The 18039-nt window shown below is 39.4% G+C and overlaps 1 protein-coding gene across 1 annotated transcript in view; it reads left to right on the plus strand.

Annotated features, from left to right (window-relative positions):
• Positions 1–18039, plus strand: part of LOC105387834 (protein dachsous) — a 202661-nt gene that overhangs the window by 176178 nt on the left and 8444 nt on the right. The window contains exons 3-9 of the mRNA XM_038119021.2: positions 1780–1957; positions 3264–3734; positions 12485–12660; positions 13026–13258; positions 13597–13783; positions 14034–14457; positions 17689–18036. Coding sequence (XP_037974949.2) covers positions 1780–1957; positions 3264–3734; positions 12485–12660; positions 13026–13258; positions 13597–13783; positions 14034–14457; positions 17689–18036 — 2017 coding nt within the window. The remainder of the gene's footprint in view (positions 1–1779; positions 1958–3263; positions 3735–12484; positions 12661–13025; positions 13259–13596; positions 13784–14033; positions 14458–17688; positions 18037–18039) is intronic.

Below are 18039 nucleotides of genomic sequence, written 5' to 3' on the forward strand. Positions count from 1 at the left end.
TCAATAAAAAATACATTTCGACAAGAAACCATCAACTCTGTAGGAATACTGGGAATAATGTCTAAAATATAAAGTCTCAAAATAATTAGCTTCAAATATGCAAATAAACCGACGTGTGTGGCAACAAAAACAGTTTAGACTTTATCAAATCTCTTCATTAAAACTAAAATGCGATGTTGTTTTACTTTTTGAGTGAATTAAATAAGTTTTTCTCTTCAATCCGATTTAATAAGGGTCTTGTTCTGATCAAATCTGAGTTCGAAGGTATCGGCGGAGAGCCGTGCTCCAAGGTATTGCGGTGATACTACTCAATATATCTTCACCACTTAGTTTGTTGTAGACAAATTGAGGAAAGCCATTATTTTCAATGATATGTGAAATTTGTGACCTGTAATATAGGTAATTGCAGAAAAATACTGAGATTAATGATGTTTTATGTATTAGTTAGTTCGTTAGTTAATGTAATATTATTTAAGTTAGTTCAAGCTACAACCTCATTTGCAATCTCTTAAAGGAATTCATTTACTTATTTGATTACATTTAACATACCAACAAAAGGATCCGAAAATGCCCCTAAAGACGCTAAACCTAATATTGACTCCATTTTATCCTTTACAATGGAATTTAAGTCTCCACTTTTTTATTTTAGAGAAGCTTTTTCTTCGTTCCGCTCGGCGCTCCTTCGCATATATCTTGGACTCTGAATGCGAGGCCAATTAATCAATGGCCGTTGTCACGTCTGTAATATACAGGCGATAAGTAAAAATAAAAAGATGATTTCCCGCTAATTATATACAATGTGGGGTTTTATTTCTTTTTCTGACGCTTAAAAGCAATGATCGAGAGGACTTATAGCAATCGCCTTCAGTGAACCATTTAAATATAACACGACGTTGTGCGTTGTGCTTGTGTCTGCTAGTATGCGAGGAACCTTCGCAACAATGTCTTCAAAGATAACGATCCTTTCTTGCTCATGTGCTCATGCGGGAAAATTTTAATCCCCATGTCCATATTCACCGTTAGACTTAATGAAAATTAATACTACCGTCACCGTCAACAATATCTCAGAAAATACGGGAATTATTATCCGCGAGCCGCTTGCGAAATCGGCGACCTCACAATGTGCGGGCAAATTAACTACATTTAATTAATTAATAGCGGTATCTGTCTCTGAATCATTTGGATAGGTACATTCAACTACGCAATTAGTTCTACTGCACAGCCTCAGTGGTCATTTGTGGTCTTTGATAGTAGGAATTGATAGTACCTGTTCAAGTTTAGGCCTTTGGACTTTAACTTGTCTTGAAGGGCGGGAGGATCTGATCGCAGCTCTCTGTGACGGGAAGACTGACTGGTTAATTGGATCGGTTTATGTTCACATTTTTAAGCTAGTTTTAAACCCTAACTTAGAATATTTGCGTAAATGTCATGTGTTATTTGATTGTGACACACACAGATTCCATGATCTTTCTTTATATTCAACATAAATATATTATGTCAACCCACAGCAACGTATTCGCATCCTCCATATTCTACCCAGTACCTACCACAATTCTAACACACTTACCAGTCACTTCTACCACCTCTCAATTGTTGTAGGCTCATAATGTTTCAACTAACAACTTATTGTAAAATTTTACGTCCTACGGTATGTTAAAAAATGGGATATACTAAGCCCCTGAAAGGGGGTGACCTTTCGGCTTAGTATACCACTTTGGCATCACCCTGTTTAAATGAGATTATATTCCTCTATTCTCTAACCTCATCTTCCTTCCCCAGATGTCAGCCATCGACCCTGACTGCGGCGTGAACGCTATCGTCAACTACACGCTCGGGGACTCCGCCGGCCGCGGCCAGTTCAGCATCAGCGCCGACTCGGGCGAGCTGTGCGTCGCCGCTCCGCTGGATCATGAGCTGAGTGCCGAGTACGAGTTCCCGGTCGTTGCTACTGATCGCGGTGAGTACCACGCATTATCTGGAGAAATATGTGCACTAACCCGCACTAGGCCAGCGTGGTGGACTAGGCCTACAACCCTCCCATTCTACTCACAAGCAAGTCACCCAGTCAGCTTTTCGCTGTACATTTTGTACTCACGAAATAGGTCGCGAGCTGTATCATCCATTTTGAATGAGTATAATGCACTAGGAAACCTGTAGGTACCTACATCTAGAATCTAGGGTTTGAGTTGTTCAATACCTAATGTTTTTTTCCGTGGCTTGTTAATTATCGGTTAAGAAATACATTATATTTAATCATCTATACCTACAGTGCATTCAGAAATTAACACCAGAAAGCCTCAAACCTCTTGGCAATCTGCAGCGCACCTCTCGAAGCATTCCTCGTGTGGTCACTCTATCTTCTTCAAAAGTAATGCCGCGTCCACAGTACCGAAATAAATTCCAAAAATGTCCGTCCCTGGCGTTGGTGCCCCTGATTTATCGGTGGACGCCCGCCAACTATTATTTTCGCGTTTTTATTGCGGTCGAAGCGAGCAGGACAACTTTGTATTGCCGACCGAATGAGGGAGAGGTTTGGGCGCTTTCTGATCTAGACCAGAGCTTACTGTACTGTGTAATGTGTTACAATCACCATCATAAAATTATTCTGGTCAACGTTAATAATTTATGCATAGTCACAGGAAATTATGATATAGGTATTACCAACCATTACGATGAAGCAACCAATAATCCTGCGAAATATAAACCCATTTAGGTAATGGATAAATTGATTTTAGTTCGAACTACAAATTGATAATTATGTTAATCGGACAATCTTATTGCTAGTGACTAGTCTACTTAATTCAATATTAGACGTTGCATTTAGAATGGCCACCCATTGCAGGGTTTATAAACTACCAGCAAAGTCGTTTTTTCCTCCATAACTCAGAGTCCCAGTGCATTGAAAATTCGAATCGGGACCTTTTGCGACATTCCTGAGAACTTACGGAGCGTAGCGCATGCGCGGGATCTTCACATACAAATGCAACCAGTCATGCTCTTTCAATTGGATGTTTTATACACATACAAACTTTTTATTACACTCACTAGATCCATATTGAGATGCAATTATATGCAATGCTTTCAACCGAACAACCATTGATGCTATGTCTAAATACGCAGACATCTTTTAACAGACAATTATTTTAAATCCCTTTGTTTCCCCGCTGTGACATCAGCATAAATCAGCTGGCTGTCAATTAAACATAGCATTACACCGCTTACATCCACAACAATCAAGCGACCAATTATTTATTTATTTGCAGGCGGTCTGTCGACCACGGCCATGGTGAAGATCCAGCTGCTCGATATCAACGACAACGTCCCGGCGTTCACTACGAGAGACAACAGCGTGTCTCTGAAGGAAGGACGCATCTCCTCGGCCGAGCCTATCGTGGCCGTGTCTGCGGCAGACGCCGATGGGGGGCGGTACGGAGCCGTCACGTACCGGATCATAAACGGAAACGACAACGACGTGTTCCGCATCGACCGCGCTAGTGGCGAGATCTTCGTCACGAAGCCGGCGCTCATCCAGGCCAACTCCAAGTTCGAGCTGGAGGTGTCCGCGACGGACGGCGGCGGGCTGTCCGCGCCGCAGTCCGCGCGCGTCCGCGTCAACGTGATGCCGGCCGGCGTCGGGTCCGTCTTCGACAAGCCCCGATACAACTTCCGAGTTAGAGAAGACGTGAGGAGCGGCACCGTCGTTGGCAACCTCAAACCCGCATCCACTGAAAGAGGTAAGCTCACTGTTTTAAATACACACTTGAATTAGGTACCTATTTGTTGACAAGATCCTTTCTAGTTAATCGACTTCATTGACGAGAGTATTAAATTAGTAATGGGCATCAAATTACACAACTGGCAGCCGACTAACATCCGTTGTAAACCGAAAACGTGAGATTCTCTAAAAAAGAAAGTGGTAAACAAACGTTTAAGATAACCAACAACAAAAATTACTTAGACCAGCGTCAATATTTTGATTGTGAGCCGACTACCGCTTGAGTTACCTTAGCCTTACTATGTCTTCATTTCTGTTGGACAAATTTATTGAAATCGTGCCAGTGAGATGTTTAGATATCGGTACTCAAATACCTAATCGTCTATTGTCTTCTGCTAGTGGATCACGATCTAGTGATATGCAACCATCGTTTGCACCTCACAGTGCACTTACCCTACTGCAGCATGTTGGCTTCTATTGAACCATTTTCTTAAAAGGCTATTTCTGTGATAATCAGGTGCTTTATACGCTTAAATTTCAGCAACGATATCGCAAGGGATTCAACCTTTTATACAGGGGTGATTTCATATTTGAATTTCATTTGTTATTGCTTAATAATTTAGATTCAAACAGCGTTTTTACTATCGCCGAAGCTGGTACGTAAATTCATTCATATTAGGTAGATGGTAGCAGGTATACCTAAAGTAAAATATCCACTTTAAATATAAATGGTTTGCACGCCTTCCGAATAAGTTTCAAAGTGCATATCAATATGATCTTCCTGGGATCAATTAAGTGAGACGTTGGTACCTTTGAGGAGCCGCGAATCTTAATGAAACCGACGCAATGGCTGCTCCAAACAATCGCAGGGCATTTTATTAACTCTCGCCGTAAGTCATCGATGCTACAACCACACCTCATTTGGATGCAACAATCTTTCAAATGTATTTAAAATAAAAATAATGCAAATGGAATCGTAATAAAAAAATATTAAACGTTCTTGACCTTTCTTGTACTACCGTAGTTGACCTTTCGCAGTCTCAAAATGAAATTCCTATGATGATTAAAAGGAAACATTGTACCTAATGTAGTATACGAAATAAATTAACAGGCTTTACTTTTCGCACTTTCCTAGTACATTATACTGCCACGTCGAACCATTCATAGCAATTTTAATACAACTATCATCCGAAACATCTCAACAATGTCTCGGTGGTAGTTCCTCTTCATAAATCAAAGCGAGGATGGTTCTCCTCTACAAAAGCGTGCGGTATCGGCCGGCGTAAATACATTGCGTTTGGCTAACATTACAATATACCACGTTTATTCTGTTCGTCTGTAAATCACTAAATCGCTATTCGACTTTAGCTAACTGTTCTTATATCGTCGGCTGCAAGTGCAACGGCTGACTCGTATTCTCTGCGTAGTAGAACTGGTAGTCCAATGGCTCTGACAAGCTTCACGCGCGTCCCACTGTACGTGGAAGCCCTATCCGTCCTATTGTTCAATTCATTGGGATAGAGTGGTTAAGACGAACACTAAGAATACTTTGTGAGTAATATCTTGCCTATAAATAAATTACGTGCGCCTAGAAGCGATATAAAAGTCGAACTTTACAAGCTAAGATGGAAAGAAGAAGATGCAAAAAGCTGCTTCTGTGGATAATGTAATCAGTTCAATTTGAATACAATCAATGAATGGAATCCAAACCAATTACGTATCTCGGAGTGAAGACTAGACGCGGTCACCGGCGGATGCGCGCGCAACTAATCAGAAGCAAGTATGCGTTTATCGGGAAAATTATAGCAACACATTAACAGGACCCTTCTAGTTAGCAATTAAATCCTTGGAACACTATCGATATTGCAAATCCAATCGATGTGATAAGTTATTATGATCAGATTAGAAAGGTATCGGTAAAAATTAACTAAGTTTATAAAAGGTTCACGCTTGTTGCGGGAGGCATAAGCGCAAGCGGTTGTCTTTCTTTACTTAATTTTTAAGTAAGTAATATTTTTAGTTACAATAACAACTCAGGATGGGCGACATATTTGTTCCAATGTACACAATATATAGCCATCGATCATATTCAACACAATACACAATCCAGAACCTAATAACATTAAACCATATTTACGATCTTGGCATCCATTCTGCTTCCGTCTAAGTTTTCAATCAGCGTCAATACTCCCGAACGGCCATCCACCTCACCACTCTGCACATCAGTATTATCATTCCCTGGCTCGACCGATATGACTAGCGCCCGCTATCGGACCAACGCCACAATCTCGGCAATCTGCCTGTGCCCGCTTAATTAGAAAGATGCCCATAACAGTTGGTTGTATTGCTTACCGCCGCCCATTCTAGATTTACGACCACGAACTTGCCCGAAGATAAATATCCATTAATTAAAAAATATCAAACGATTTGCTCGGGTGCGTATTAAAATTTGTGTATTGCGTATACGTGGCCGTATTTCGTTGTTATTGCTCTCGGCTGTTCGATGTGTTGTCTCACACCTACCTGGGTAGATTTCAATCGATTTAATAATATACTTAATTCTGACGTATATTTGTTTGTTGTTATCCAAGAATAACATCACCGAGATACGAAAGTACTTATAACGAAAGATGATAAATATAAATGTTTGATTTTAGTTACATGTAAGGAAACGTTTTCTTTTGTTATGCTAAGGCAATGAAATCTAAGTACAAAAAATTCATTGCAGAAGACTCAAAGACTTCTTTGTCCAATCTTGGCACTGAAGTGGAGAAACAAATTAAAAATGTAAAGATCCACGTCCGAACATGATTTACAAATACCCATAAATCTACAGTTTCGGCGAGAAATATCGCTAAACCGTTTTTTATGAAGTAACACACTACGGCCACTATTTTAATTGAATTACCATAAATCATATTATTAGAGTTTTATTTCCTCTGCAATGTTAATGGGTAAGAGTTGGCTAGGAGGTGGCGGTGTGTTGGGGACGTGTCAGTAATAATGATGAATTTCGAGCGGTGTGTGGTCGCCAGTTGAATGTAAATTGGATTTGTTTAATCGATTTCTGATTAAACTGCAGTATCCGTAGCTGCTAATACATTTTTATCGTTGGAGTTGCTCTTCCGTTATATGTATTATCACAAAAAACTTGAATGTGTGTTAACATTACATTTGAGAGAGCTAGATATAATTAGCCTACCATAAAAGTTAGACACATGCTAATCGCTCAACTGGCTGCCAAACGCCCTACAAATGTGTAAAATTTTGATTTAAACACCCATCAAGTGAAGTTTTATTTTTGATGTTGATGATGTTCATGATGAGCTGTGTCTAATTTCTGTAGTAGGTACCGTATAATGTTTTGTGCGCAAATATCTATCAGTACAGCTACTTTAATAGTGCGTACTTAAATGACCACTAAAGTTACAGCACACAAAAGATGAGCTGATAACTGCTATATAATTGCTAGATCACAAAGATAAAGAAATTCTTGTTTTGTGACTGGTTCACATAATGTCATAAAAATTGCCTCCAATGCATCTCCACTGCTCTTAGAGACTCACTCTCTACATCGAGAACGAACGAACGAGAATTGTCACGCAATCGGCATCCTTAATACAACCAGATAGAACCTTGGTTCGCAAAGCGCTACGAAGTTTTGAAAAAACAGAACTATATGTCTTGTGTGACAATTCTCGTTCGTTCTTTCGTAGATATATACAGTAACCCCCCTGTTCAATAGAGCGTACAACTTTATAGTATCCTCCTACACGACAACTGGTTTTTATTTCGATACATTCAGATGTCACCCATTAATTCTTGTATTGTTTCCTATCTAGTTAAAACATTTTCGCGAATGCTGTGGCACATATTTTGTAGTAGTGTTTTGTAGAGTACTTTGTTTCTTATTGTTTTTTTAAATAGTCGGTTTATTTTGTTCCTTTATTTTAAAGTTTGGTTTTCTTCTTTTTTATGGAAAGATAATTTATTCAATTTATACTATTGAAGGTATTCATTACAATGATTTAATATTTTTTACGATATCCTCATTTGATAAACATCAAATAAACATACAGTACGAGTCCTCAGTCCAATCATTTACTTTTTTTTAACTTTGATTAAAAAAAACGGTTTTATTACCAAAAAAGTACCTTAAACTAATCATCTTCAAAACTCACATTATCTATTTTATAAAATAGCAGATCAAAATATGGGGATATAAATGTGATGAGAATTCTTCCCTTTGCTGGCTGGCTGCGGGTCAGTGCGCATGCGCTCGCCACCACCGCCGCGCCGGGATCCAGCGAGAGGTCGACTACCTGTAACTCCGGACTTTTTGCGGGACAAATTTTAGAGTTCTTTTTTAGACCGATTCCAGCTCCAACCTTACTTCAATTATTTTAAACTTTTTACTCTGTGTTATTCCGACTGGTTAATTTTAAATGGTTGTTTTCAGGATTTATTGTGGAGAAAGTGGTTGTGCTTTAAGCCCTGATGAATTGTACCAAACGTTAAGAAAGTATTTTGTTTTATTGAGTGTAATTTACTTTTATAGGTGAGCTTCTGGCCGGTCATTAGTCGGACAGATCGTGACTATTTCGCATTCCGGCAATTGGATTATTTGAGGGCCATAATTGCTGATCATTATTGGCCAATTAGCTTTGATGCTCATAATATATTGTTAACACTTAAGTACCTACATAATAAACTTGAACGTTTACTCAATCACGATTAGATTTGAAAGTCCAGATGAAATTGAAAGACCAGTTCCTAGTACGGAGTGGCTTTTATAGGCATTTGAGGACATAGTAATCACTCATGAAAGAGATCTTAGTAATGAAGCCCGGAGCAAAGTGAAATTCCTTTCAACATAGAATATTAATTACATAGCTTCCTGCAGAAACAGGATCGTGATATAATGGAGGGTTTCAATAAACGCTTTCCAACCTGGAAAATAACTTCTGTAAGTTTATCTTGTAAATTGTTTGAGGTTACTGCTATGAAATCGATTCCTTATCTCTTATCACATTGTATATAATATATTTTAACGGTGTAAAACAATCTTCATCAACACTGGTTGTATTGCACATTATTAGTTATAACTTCTGAAAAAGGTATAACATAATAGTAGTTATTTCAAACCGAATACCCAGGTCTAACAGCTTTACTCGTTAATTATAATTATAGATTAAATGAATAGTCCAGAAGTGGTCCCTGGATCTGTACCCTAGAATCAGCACCAGCCATTGTTATGTCAGTCTTAACCCTTCTCGATTTGGTCGATTTTTCCCCATTGTTTTTGTCCGCTGCGTTTGTCCCTACAGGTACGCTTGTTATGTTGTTGTGTGTTCTATGTGAGCCATTCTGAGTATTCAAATTATAAACAGCATTATTTATTGTACAGTTGCAGATGTTGTCAGTGTTTTCATCGATGATTAATAAACTTTTATAGGCTTTACAGTTGTTGATCGATTGATCACCGTTTCTATTCTTTTCCGTTACTTTTTATTATAGTTCTGCATACTCCAGCAATAACGTTTAATGTCTTCATCGGCTCTCTTCCGAAACTTACACAACCATCATTAAAATTACGTACGAGAGCGGCCACGAAAATGGTTTTATATGTATCAATTTTTAATTGGCAGTTCTCACAACGATTTAAGGGTTCATTGTCGAAATTTTTTGCCTTCAGTTTTTGCTTGACTTTTTTGGGCGTGCCAGGTTGACGCCGCGAGATTGATATACAGTCGCGACTCGCGAGTCGGCGCATTCGGGAACAAGCCCGCCACTCTTTGTTTGTGCAAATGGTCCCGGCGACCGCCCCCCCCGCGCGCCGCGCCTGCACCCCGCGCCCCTTTGTCTCTCCTCTTTATACAGTCGCTGACGTGATACGTCGAACCCTTATTTTCGGTGCAGCTTTAATAGCATCCGTCCTTAATGCATTCGGTACTTTCTTTTCGTTTTCCATTTTTCTTCAACCAGCAGCAGCGTCGGTAGGTATTTTTTCATTCCACCAAAACGCGAATTCATGACGGCTTAGACTAATCTGTGAACGGTTGTTTATTAAATTATCATAAGCGAGAAAAAAGAGTCGTACAAATCATTCGGATTACCGGCACAAAATGAATCAGTGCGGTCCCCGAACATCGAAAGGTCTCTTGTGGATCTTTATTTACTAACCAATAAAGTTCGTGAACTGTCAGGAGCGCTTACGGTCCGGGCCAAGTGCGCAGTCAATTCATTAGAGGCGCGGCCGCAGTCACGCCGGCGACGGTATAGTACGCCGTTTTATTTTTCTCTTTAGTATTACTTAATAAATTTGCATCTGGCCCTTCTAAATTGAAATCATTAAGGGAACGGTCGATTATCTCGCTCACGAGAGCCAAGCGGTTGGCTGATTCAATTAACTTTGACTTTTTGACTCCCATGTGAATTGTTCGTGTGCTATCGCTCTTAAAATAACTTAATCTGCAATTCCACTGGGCATTAGGAATAGGATTATCTAGATCAGTGTTTTTCAACCTGTGGGTCGCGACCCCCTGGGGGGTCGCGAAGCTTCTGTAGGGGGGTCGCCAAAGGGCGAAAAACTGGGAACTTTAGTAAAAAAACAATAAAGCCAATTAATTAATTAACAAAGAGTCATACTTTAAATATACTTTTACTTTAAAAAAATTTAAATGCGAAGGCCGAGCTTGTTGTTATTAATTAAATTATCTCATCGTGGATCTGTTTTAGTACAATAGACCACATCCACACAGTAAGGCAGATTACACAGAAGACCGAAGATTATAATCAGCCGCTGTATCTAGCCTTTGTGGACTATGAAATCGCCTTCAACTCCATCGAGACCTGGGCAATTTTGGAAGCGTTGCAGAGATTTCAAATCGACTGGCGCTATATCGAGGAGTTGAGGAGTCTGTACGATGCCGCTGGTCATGGCATGTGTATAAATGGCGATTACATGTCAAACCTCTCTGCTTCGCGGACGACATCGTTATGATGGCAGAATCTCTGCAGGAACTCAGCTGGATGATGGAAGTGGCCTAAATGCTGCTTCCCAATGTGAAGGCTTCGGGGTATAAATTTGGACAAGACGAAAGTAATGTACAATGCTCACATCGAACCGGAGCCGGTGATCGTTAGTGAGGCAACAATCGAGGTTGTACAAGAATATGTCTACCTCGGGCAGACTATTCGGCTAGGCAGAAGCAACTTCGACAAGGAGGCTGCAAGGTGCATCCGACTGGGTTGGGCTGCATTCGGAAAACTTCATCAGCACATATTCTCCTTGGCCATCCCTCAGAGCCTGAACACAAAATATTTCAACCAGTGCGTCCTGCCAGTGATGACGTATGGTGCAGAGACGTGGACACTGACGGTAGGACTAGTCCACCAATTTAAAGTCGCTCAGCGTGCTATGGAGAGAGCTATGCTTGGGGTTTCTCTGATAAATCGTATCAGAAATGAGGTTTTCCGTCAGTCAGAGGATTAAGATTACTGACATAGCTGCCAAAATATGCAAGCTGAAGTGGTAGTGTGCTGGTCATATCTGCTGAAGAACCGATAACCATTGGGGTAAACGAGTTCTCGAGTATAGACCACGAATAGGCAAACGTAGCATGGGAGGCCTTCCTGCCTGGTTCAAAGACGACGACCACAAGTATTTATTGTTTTGTAAAGCCAGGTATTTTGTCTTTTTATTTTCAATTCACCCTTGAAAACTTTTATAAAAGATATTTAAATGCTCAAAAAAGTCAGAAAGAAAAAGCTAATTTCGAAAAAGAAATTCCGGGTCGCAATGGCATTAGTCGTACGTACCTATGTACATGGCACATGGCCACACGTATCCGATGTGTGTAATTGTAAAATAATGTGTTTTTTAATCCGATAAGTATGTACTTCGAATCCTAATCATGGAGACCATAAATACGTCGTATGGAATGAATATTGGGAATACTGTAACATACACATACATACATGATAAAAAACCGAAAGGGTCAAGGGGGTCGCGAAATATTTCTTTATACCAGGGGGGTCGCGTCATGAAAAAGGTTGAAAAACACTGATCTAGATCATATAAAAGCTTTTAAGACTCGATATCAACGGCAATGCTATAAAACGTTATTGCATCGTCATAATTCATAGGATTCAAGTTCAATTCGCCCTAAAGAAGACGTAAATGCATCTCTTCCTGGAACCAAAGTCTAAGGCATCGACAATTTCACGTCTCAAGAAAAATGATATCGATACATAAATGTTTATAGCGCCCATAAATAGTGTTGAGCTCAATTTTGCCTGCCTCAATCTGGGAAAATTGAGACGGAATGGGGTTACCGTAACCTTACACTGGGATAAACGTGCCAACGAAACTATGCACGCGCTTAATGTCATTGTCATTCAAATTTGTACCTTATACCATTTGTCTATGAAAGTGCGCGGCCATCAATCTGTAGTTTGTAAATGAAAACTTACTTGGTAAAAAGGATGAGCTATTGTAGGCGGTGTATCGATGGTTTTAGAAAATAAGTTTGTGTAGATGACCTGATCATGTCCGACTATTACGATTACGATTCCATAATTTCCATACTCATTGATCTTGTTGTTTATTTAACGCAGATTGTTGAACTTGCGTTGCATATTAGTTCATGTATAGGTAACTGGCAGAATTGCTGAGATTGTCCCTTTGCCTCTTTTACAGTTGTTTTTTCCTTATGTAGCTTTAAATGCTTTTTTTTTCTTTCTTTCAACTACTATTATTTATTGCAGGTAAACAATCAGTCCGCTACTCCATCGTGTCCGGAGACTTCGACCGCCACTTCACCATCGAACCGATGACCGGCTCCATCCGGACCTCGTCGCAGCTGGACCGAGAGATCAAGGCGTCTTATCTGCTTAATGTTCAAGCTGCAACGGGCAACTCTCAGAACTATGATCAGACTCAGGTATGTACCTGTTTTATAACTTTATAGATCTCCTTAAGTAATATTTATTTATTTATTAATTATCGAATTAGTTGTCAGATTTTGGTGAGCCAAAACCCCAAAACCTATAGAGACAACAGATCATGATAATTTCATGATGATCAAAATAACAGAACAAAAACAAAATACTTATATACTAGAAATAATGAACAATAGGCGGCCCTAAAGCGACTTAGATTAGAGCTACGCATTCAGTTAGATCTTAACTCTTGTAGTGTTAAAATATAAAATACAGATTGATTCATCTCTTATCATCCAATTCACTCACGTTTAATATCCATAACTATTGTGTATTTAAAAACATATCCTATTTTAACCAATTGCAGGTCTCAATAATAGTGGAAGACGTGAACGACAACGCGCCCGAGTTCACATCAGCAATGCCAGTGAGAGTGTCAGTAGCTGAGTCCACGGCCATAGGATCCGTAGTATATGCAGCCAGAGCCACAGATGTGGATGAAGGAAAGAACGGACAGCTGACGTATGCTCTCCTTTCTGCCAGTGGACCCCCGAATACGTTTGGCGTGAACTCACAGCATGGCTTAGTGACTTTGCTGAGGTAAGGATCCTGCTAAACTGAAGGACTCATTATTTTTTTACCTACCGACGGAAAAGAGGGGTGGTATAAGTTTAACGTGTCTGTGTGTGTACCTACATCTGTCTGTGGTAGCGTAGGTCCCAAAAGACTGAACCGATTTTTGATTTGTTTTTTTAGGGTCATAGGTACTGTTACCTCGAGTGTTATAAGCCATAATTTATTAAAATCTCCTTAGCCGTTCAAAAGTGGTGCGACTTTTAGTGTTAAATATCGGGGGTTTTTAACGTTGATTACGTTAGGTTATTTATTAATCCTAAAGATTTATTACATTTTCTAACTTCTATGTCTCTTTGTCGCAGGCCTTTGGACTATGAGAACTTAGTGAAGCACACTCTACTTATAACAGTGAAGGACAATGGAACTCCGTCTCTAAGTGCCAACTTGACTCTGGTGGTGGATGTCCAGGACGTCAATGATAATGCCCCGGTGTTTGAACATGATTCCTACAACGCCAATATCTTGGAATCTGAAGCTGTTAACACAAAGGTAAGTTTGAAAATGAATTAGGTTGTTTGTTGAAATTCTATGACTATCCCGATATCTATACTTCATGTGAGTTAAATGGTAAAGGTGGACACCCATTGTTTACTTATTTATATACCTATACTTCATGTAAGTTAAATGGTAAAGGTGGACACCCTTTGTTTACTTATTTATATACCTACCTTAGTGCGCAATAAAGAATTAAATAACTATTATCGATGATAATTGGTTTTAACTATGAATTTCATTCCAGATTCTCGAAATCCAAGCAATTGACAAAGACACAGGCAACAACGCAAGAATCACCTACCGCATCGTGCCAGAAAACAATACCATCGATGACTTCTTCGGAGTGCACCCAAACACTGGCTGGGTGTACCTCGCCAAACAACTAGACCGAGAGACATCTTCTGTTCACAAAATGACTCTGACTGCCACGGATAATGGTATCCCGCCCTTGTCAGCTACGGCTCGGCTGGTTATTAACATCATAGACGCAAATGACAACGATCCAATATTTTCTAAAGCGTCGTATGAATTCAAAGTTGAGGAGAATAAGGAGGCTGGAGCGGTTGTCGGGAGGATCTCGGCTAAGGACGCAGATTTGGGTGACAACGCCGCTCTGAGATACAGCCTCTTTCCTACAAACACCAGCTTCAACGTTAATCCGGTTACAGGTAAGCCTTTCTTCTCATGTTTTGGAATGTTTTTCATTATTTAGAGATAGGTTTATTTATTGTAATTCATTTATACTATATTACCTATCATTGAGTGATTTAAAGGTTATTTTCGTAGTCTATATACATATAATTTCAAAAAGGTATTGTATTGTTACTGTAAGTCAAAGGAGTGTTTGTTTCGTATAGTATTACGAACATTGTGTCCACTGTCCACGCAATGTCAATAGAAACAAAATACGTATGGGATAATCGTTCATTTTCCGTTACAACTGCAAATAAGTATAGTAAATTATGTATGCCTTACTAGTAGAGTTACTAGTTTTGCTGCAATGATAATAATTGTGAAAGGGTCAAGGGAATCCTAAAGTAAATAGATTAAAACAGAGTTCAAGAAAAAACCGAAATTCAAGAGGCACCATAAATGCAAATAAATAGCACAAAACTAAATAAAAACCAAAATAATAAACTATCAATTCCATTCCCACAAACTAGCATACCAAATTAAAGGGGCCGCATGCCCGGCCAATTGTTGTGTTCGTCCTTCCACTCCACGTGTTGACTGCGCGCGGCCGGAGCGGCGGAGCTTTGAAAGCTAAAACCCAAAGTGTGTACCACCACAAGAGCCTCTCGAGACAGCAAACAGTTTGTGTAAATACCAACCGTAATATCCGACAATTTATCGACGTATAGGGAGCAGGTAGAATGAAGTGCGACGCGTGTTTGTCTTAGAGATACTTCGGAAGGAATCGTTCCCATCAATATTGGTTTCAGTGTCGCGGTTTAGGACGCATTTGTATTTCACACCACATTTTATATGAAACAAAAACGCATCAAAAGAAATCATTCTTTTTAATGGCATTGTTCTTCAGAGGGTTTTTTCATAGCTAGTTTATTCAATTCATTTACATAGCTCCGCCGATGTCTTGGGAGATAAGTTTTTCGTTTTGGAGGCGGCTCGATATGGCGATCCGCAAAAAAGGGTCGATTCGTTATCGTTTCGATTTCGTTTCGGGAATAACTGACTGATGAATAGGGGGTCTTCTCGTCTCAATTCGGATTATCGATGGATCGATCGGCACCTTGCAAGAGATCTCGCTAGTTAGTGGATCTTCTTACCCTTAAGCCGTGTTTCGATGTACGTAAATCATTCCGAGTGACTTTTGTATGAGATCGCATCGAGTCGCACGAGCCTGATTGGTGTCATTTACACGTTTTTCTTTACCTTCAGTATACTTTGTAAATGCCACCGGTATGTTATGAAATGCATACTCAACTGATCCAACCTATTACCTATCTCTCAATAATGTAGAGCTGGTATTGAAAAGTTAGCGTATTGCCATCGGGAAAATCTCATATTTTTCCTCACCCTGATAAGGAAATTTTAATATGCAGGCACCTACTTGTCGCGCAATGTCACCGGCCATTACCAATGGCTGATTAATTGTTTTTTTCGCAAAGGTTACATTACATCGGCCGGTCCTACAAGACACCTCACCAGGAGGTTGCGTCCGAGCCAGCAATGAATTACACCCGTCAATTGAAAGTAATAAACGTCGTCGCATAGACTCTCGCCATGACCCGCCATTAAGTATTATTAAAATATTGCTGTGTAGTCAGTGTAGCTATTCTCTCACATGTTTTATTAGAGCCGATTCGGCGCGGGGATGCCAGATTTATAAGGACGTAGGTCCCGTTTCATTGTGTTGCGTGAACAAGCAAATCGCAATTATTCAATTTGCAAATATATCCTACTTACTTATACTTCAGTACCTAACTTGTTATAGTTTTAGTTACGAAACACTTCTCGCCACCGTATTACGAACTAAAATAAATATTCTCTGTATCGAATATTTTCAGCGATATTTTAAAATTGTGTAGGTTTTAATGTAAATAAGCAGGTTAAGTTTTATTTTCAATAGTGTTATCTAAGATTAATTTACTTCTAAAACATATTTTATGGGATTCCGTAACACACTCAAGAATATTAAAATATCGTTGGTAACACATGATAAATATAAAAAGGTAGTAAGTGTATATTTCACTTTATATCTAATAAGAATGATACTAGTTGGAAGACAAGAACACAAAGCAGCGTATTGCAATCTGCGAAAAATGCGACGCTGAACTTGAATTTGCCTACGCCTTTTTAAACAAAAAGTCTGTAACTAGTTCTGCTTATTCCTCTCCCCATGATCTTGATACTGTCATCGAGTATTTAAAGCTGGTATAATGTGCATGTAGGCTGTTCGCCGGAGCTAGAACTTGTTTGTCCGTCTGATATACCTTTTATTTTCATATCCCAATGACTTATAGGTGTTAAATTATGTTGGTATTCTTACTTTATAACAGGTGAATATGAGTTATGCGCTGTTCTGAAGCCCACTCGATATGTTATTCTTCGACGTGGCGTTAGTTTCATTGTGATTATCCGAGGGATATTCTTAAAAGGAATTGTCTTTGCTTTAAACCTTTATTCTAAAGCCCAACAATCTGGCTTCAATATTTGGTTCCACAATCTGGCTCGGAAATAACGACTCTCATTTTTTCTAAGGTTCGCCTCGCATCGCTCATTATACCAGTCGCCTTGTCTTATTATCCTTCTTTTAACTGGCTGGGAGGCCAAACGAAAATACCCCTTAACAAGTTTAAGTTTGAATTCAAAATTGAGGGACTGTGTTGTGTCCAGTCCGGTCCTACCTTTTGATTCTTGCCATAGTCATCACAGGCCAAGTCCGTCCAAATTCGGAACCGTCTCTCGGATAATCATAGGTATTGCGCTCGGGGCGATCTCTTTTATGAATGCTTAATTTGAGGTTTTCGATGCAAAGATAATCGATTTGAAATTGACAAAATTCCTTCGCATGCGGCTTGCTTATCAATGTATAATAATAAGTGAATGCGCATTTTCGGTAATTAGCCATTAATAAAATGTTGACTTACTTTAAAATCATGAACAAACACGTAACGCTTAATTTATTATTGTAGAGTCTATGAATTACTTCAGAATTCAAAAATTAACCTTGTACTAGATGGCATGATGTGATACTGGGTACCCTGCCCATCCCTGCTAGAAATTTACGTGTGAGATTTAACATATTCTATAAGTAGGTTGTTAGTAGTAGGATATTAGGTTAGACATTTTAACAATAAATGTACCTAGAGTTATTATTAGTAAATTCAATTAAATTACTTTCATAATACTTACGTAATGTGATAATATTGTTTCAGGTGTAATCACAACAAAAGAGAGATTGGACCGTGAATTCAAAGCATCGTACGCCGTATTCGCTGAAGCTAAGGATCAAGGAACGCCTGCTAGGTCTAGCAGAGTTCCAGTCCTGATACAAATAACAGATGTTAATGATAATTCTCCAGAAATTATCGATCCTAGAGAAGATGTGGTCAGCGTCAGAGAGGAACAGCAACCTGGCGCAGAAGTAGCCAGAGTGAAAGCAATCGACAGAGATAATGGTGTTAACTCTTCTCTCACTTACTCAATATTAAATGAAAGAGACTCTGATGGATTCGGAGTATTTGTCATTGATTCCAAAACTGGCGTCATTAAAACCAGCACAGGTA

The sequence above is a fragment of the Plutella xylostella genome, chromosome 12, assembly GCF_932276165.1.
Source record: "Plutella xylostella chromosome 12, ilPluXylo3.1, whole genome shotgun sequence".
NCBI lineage: Eukaryota > Metazoa > Arthropoda > Insecta > Lepidoptera > Plutellidae > Plutella > Plutella xylostella.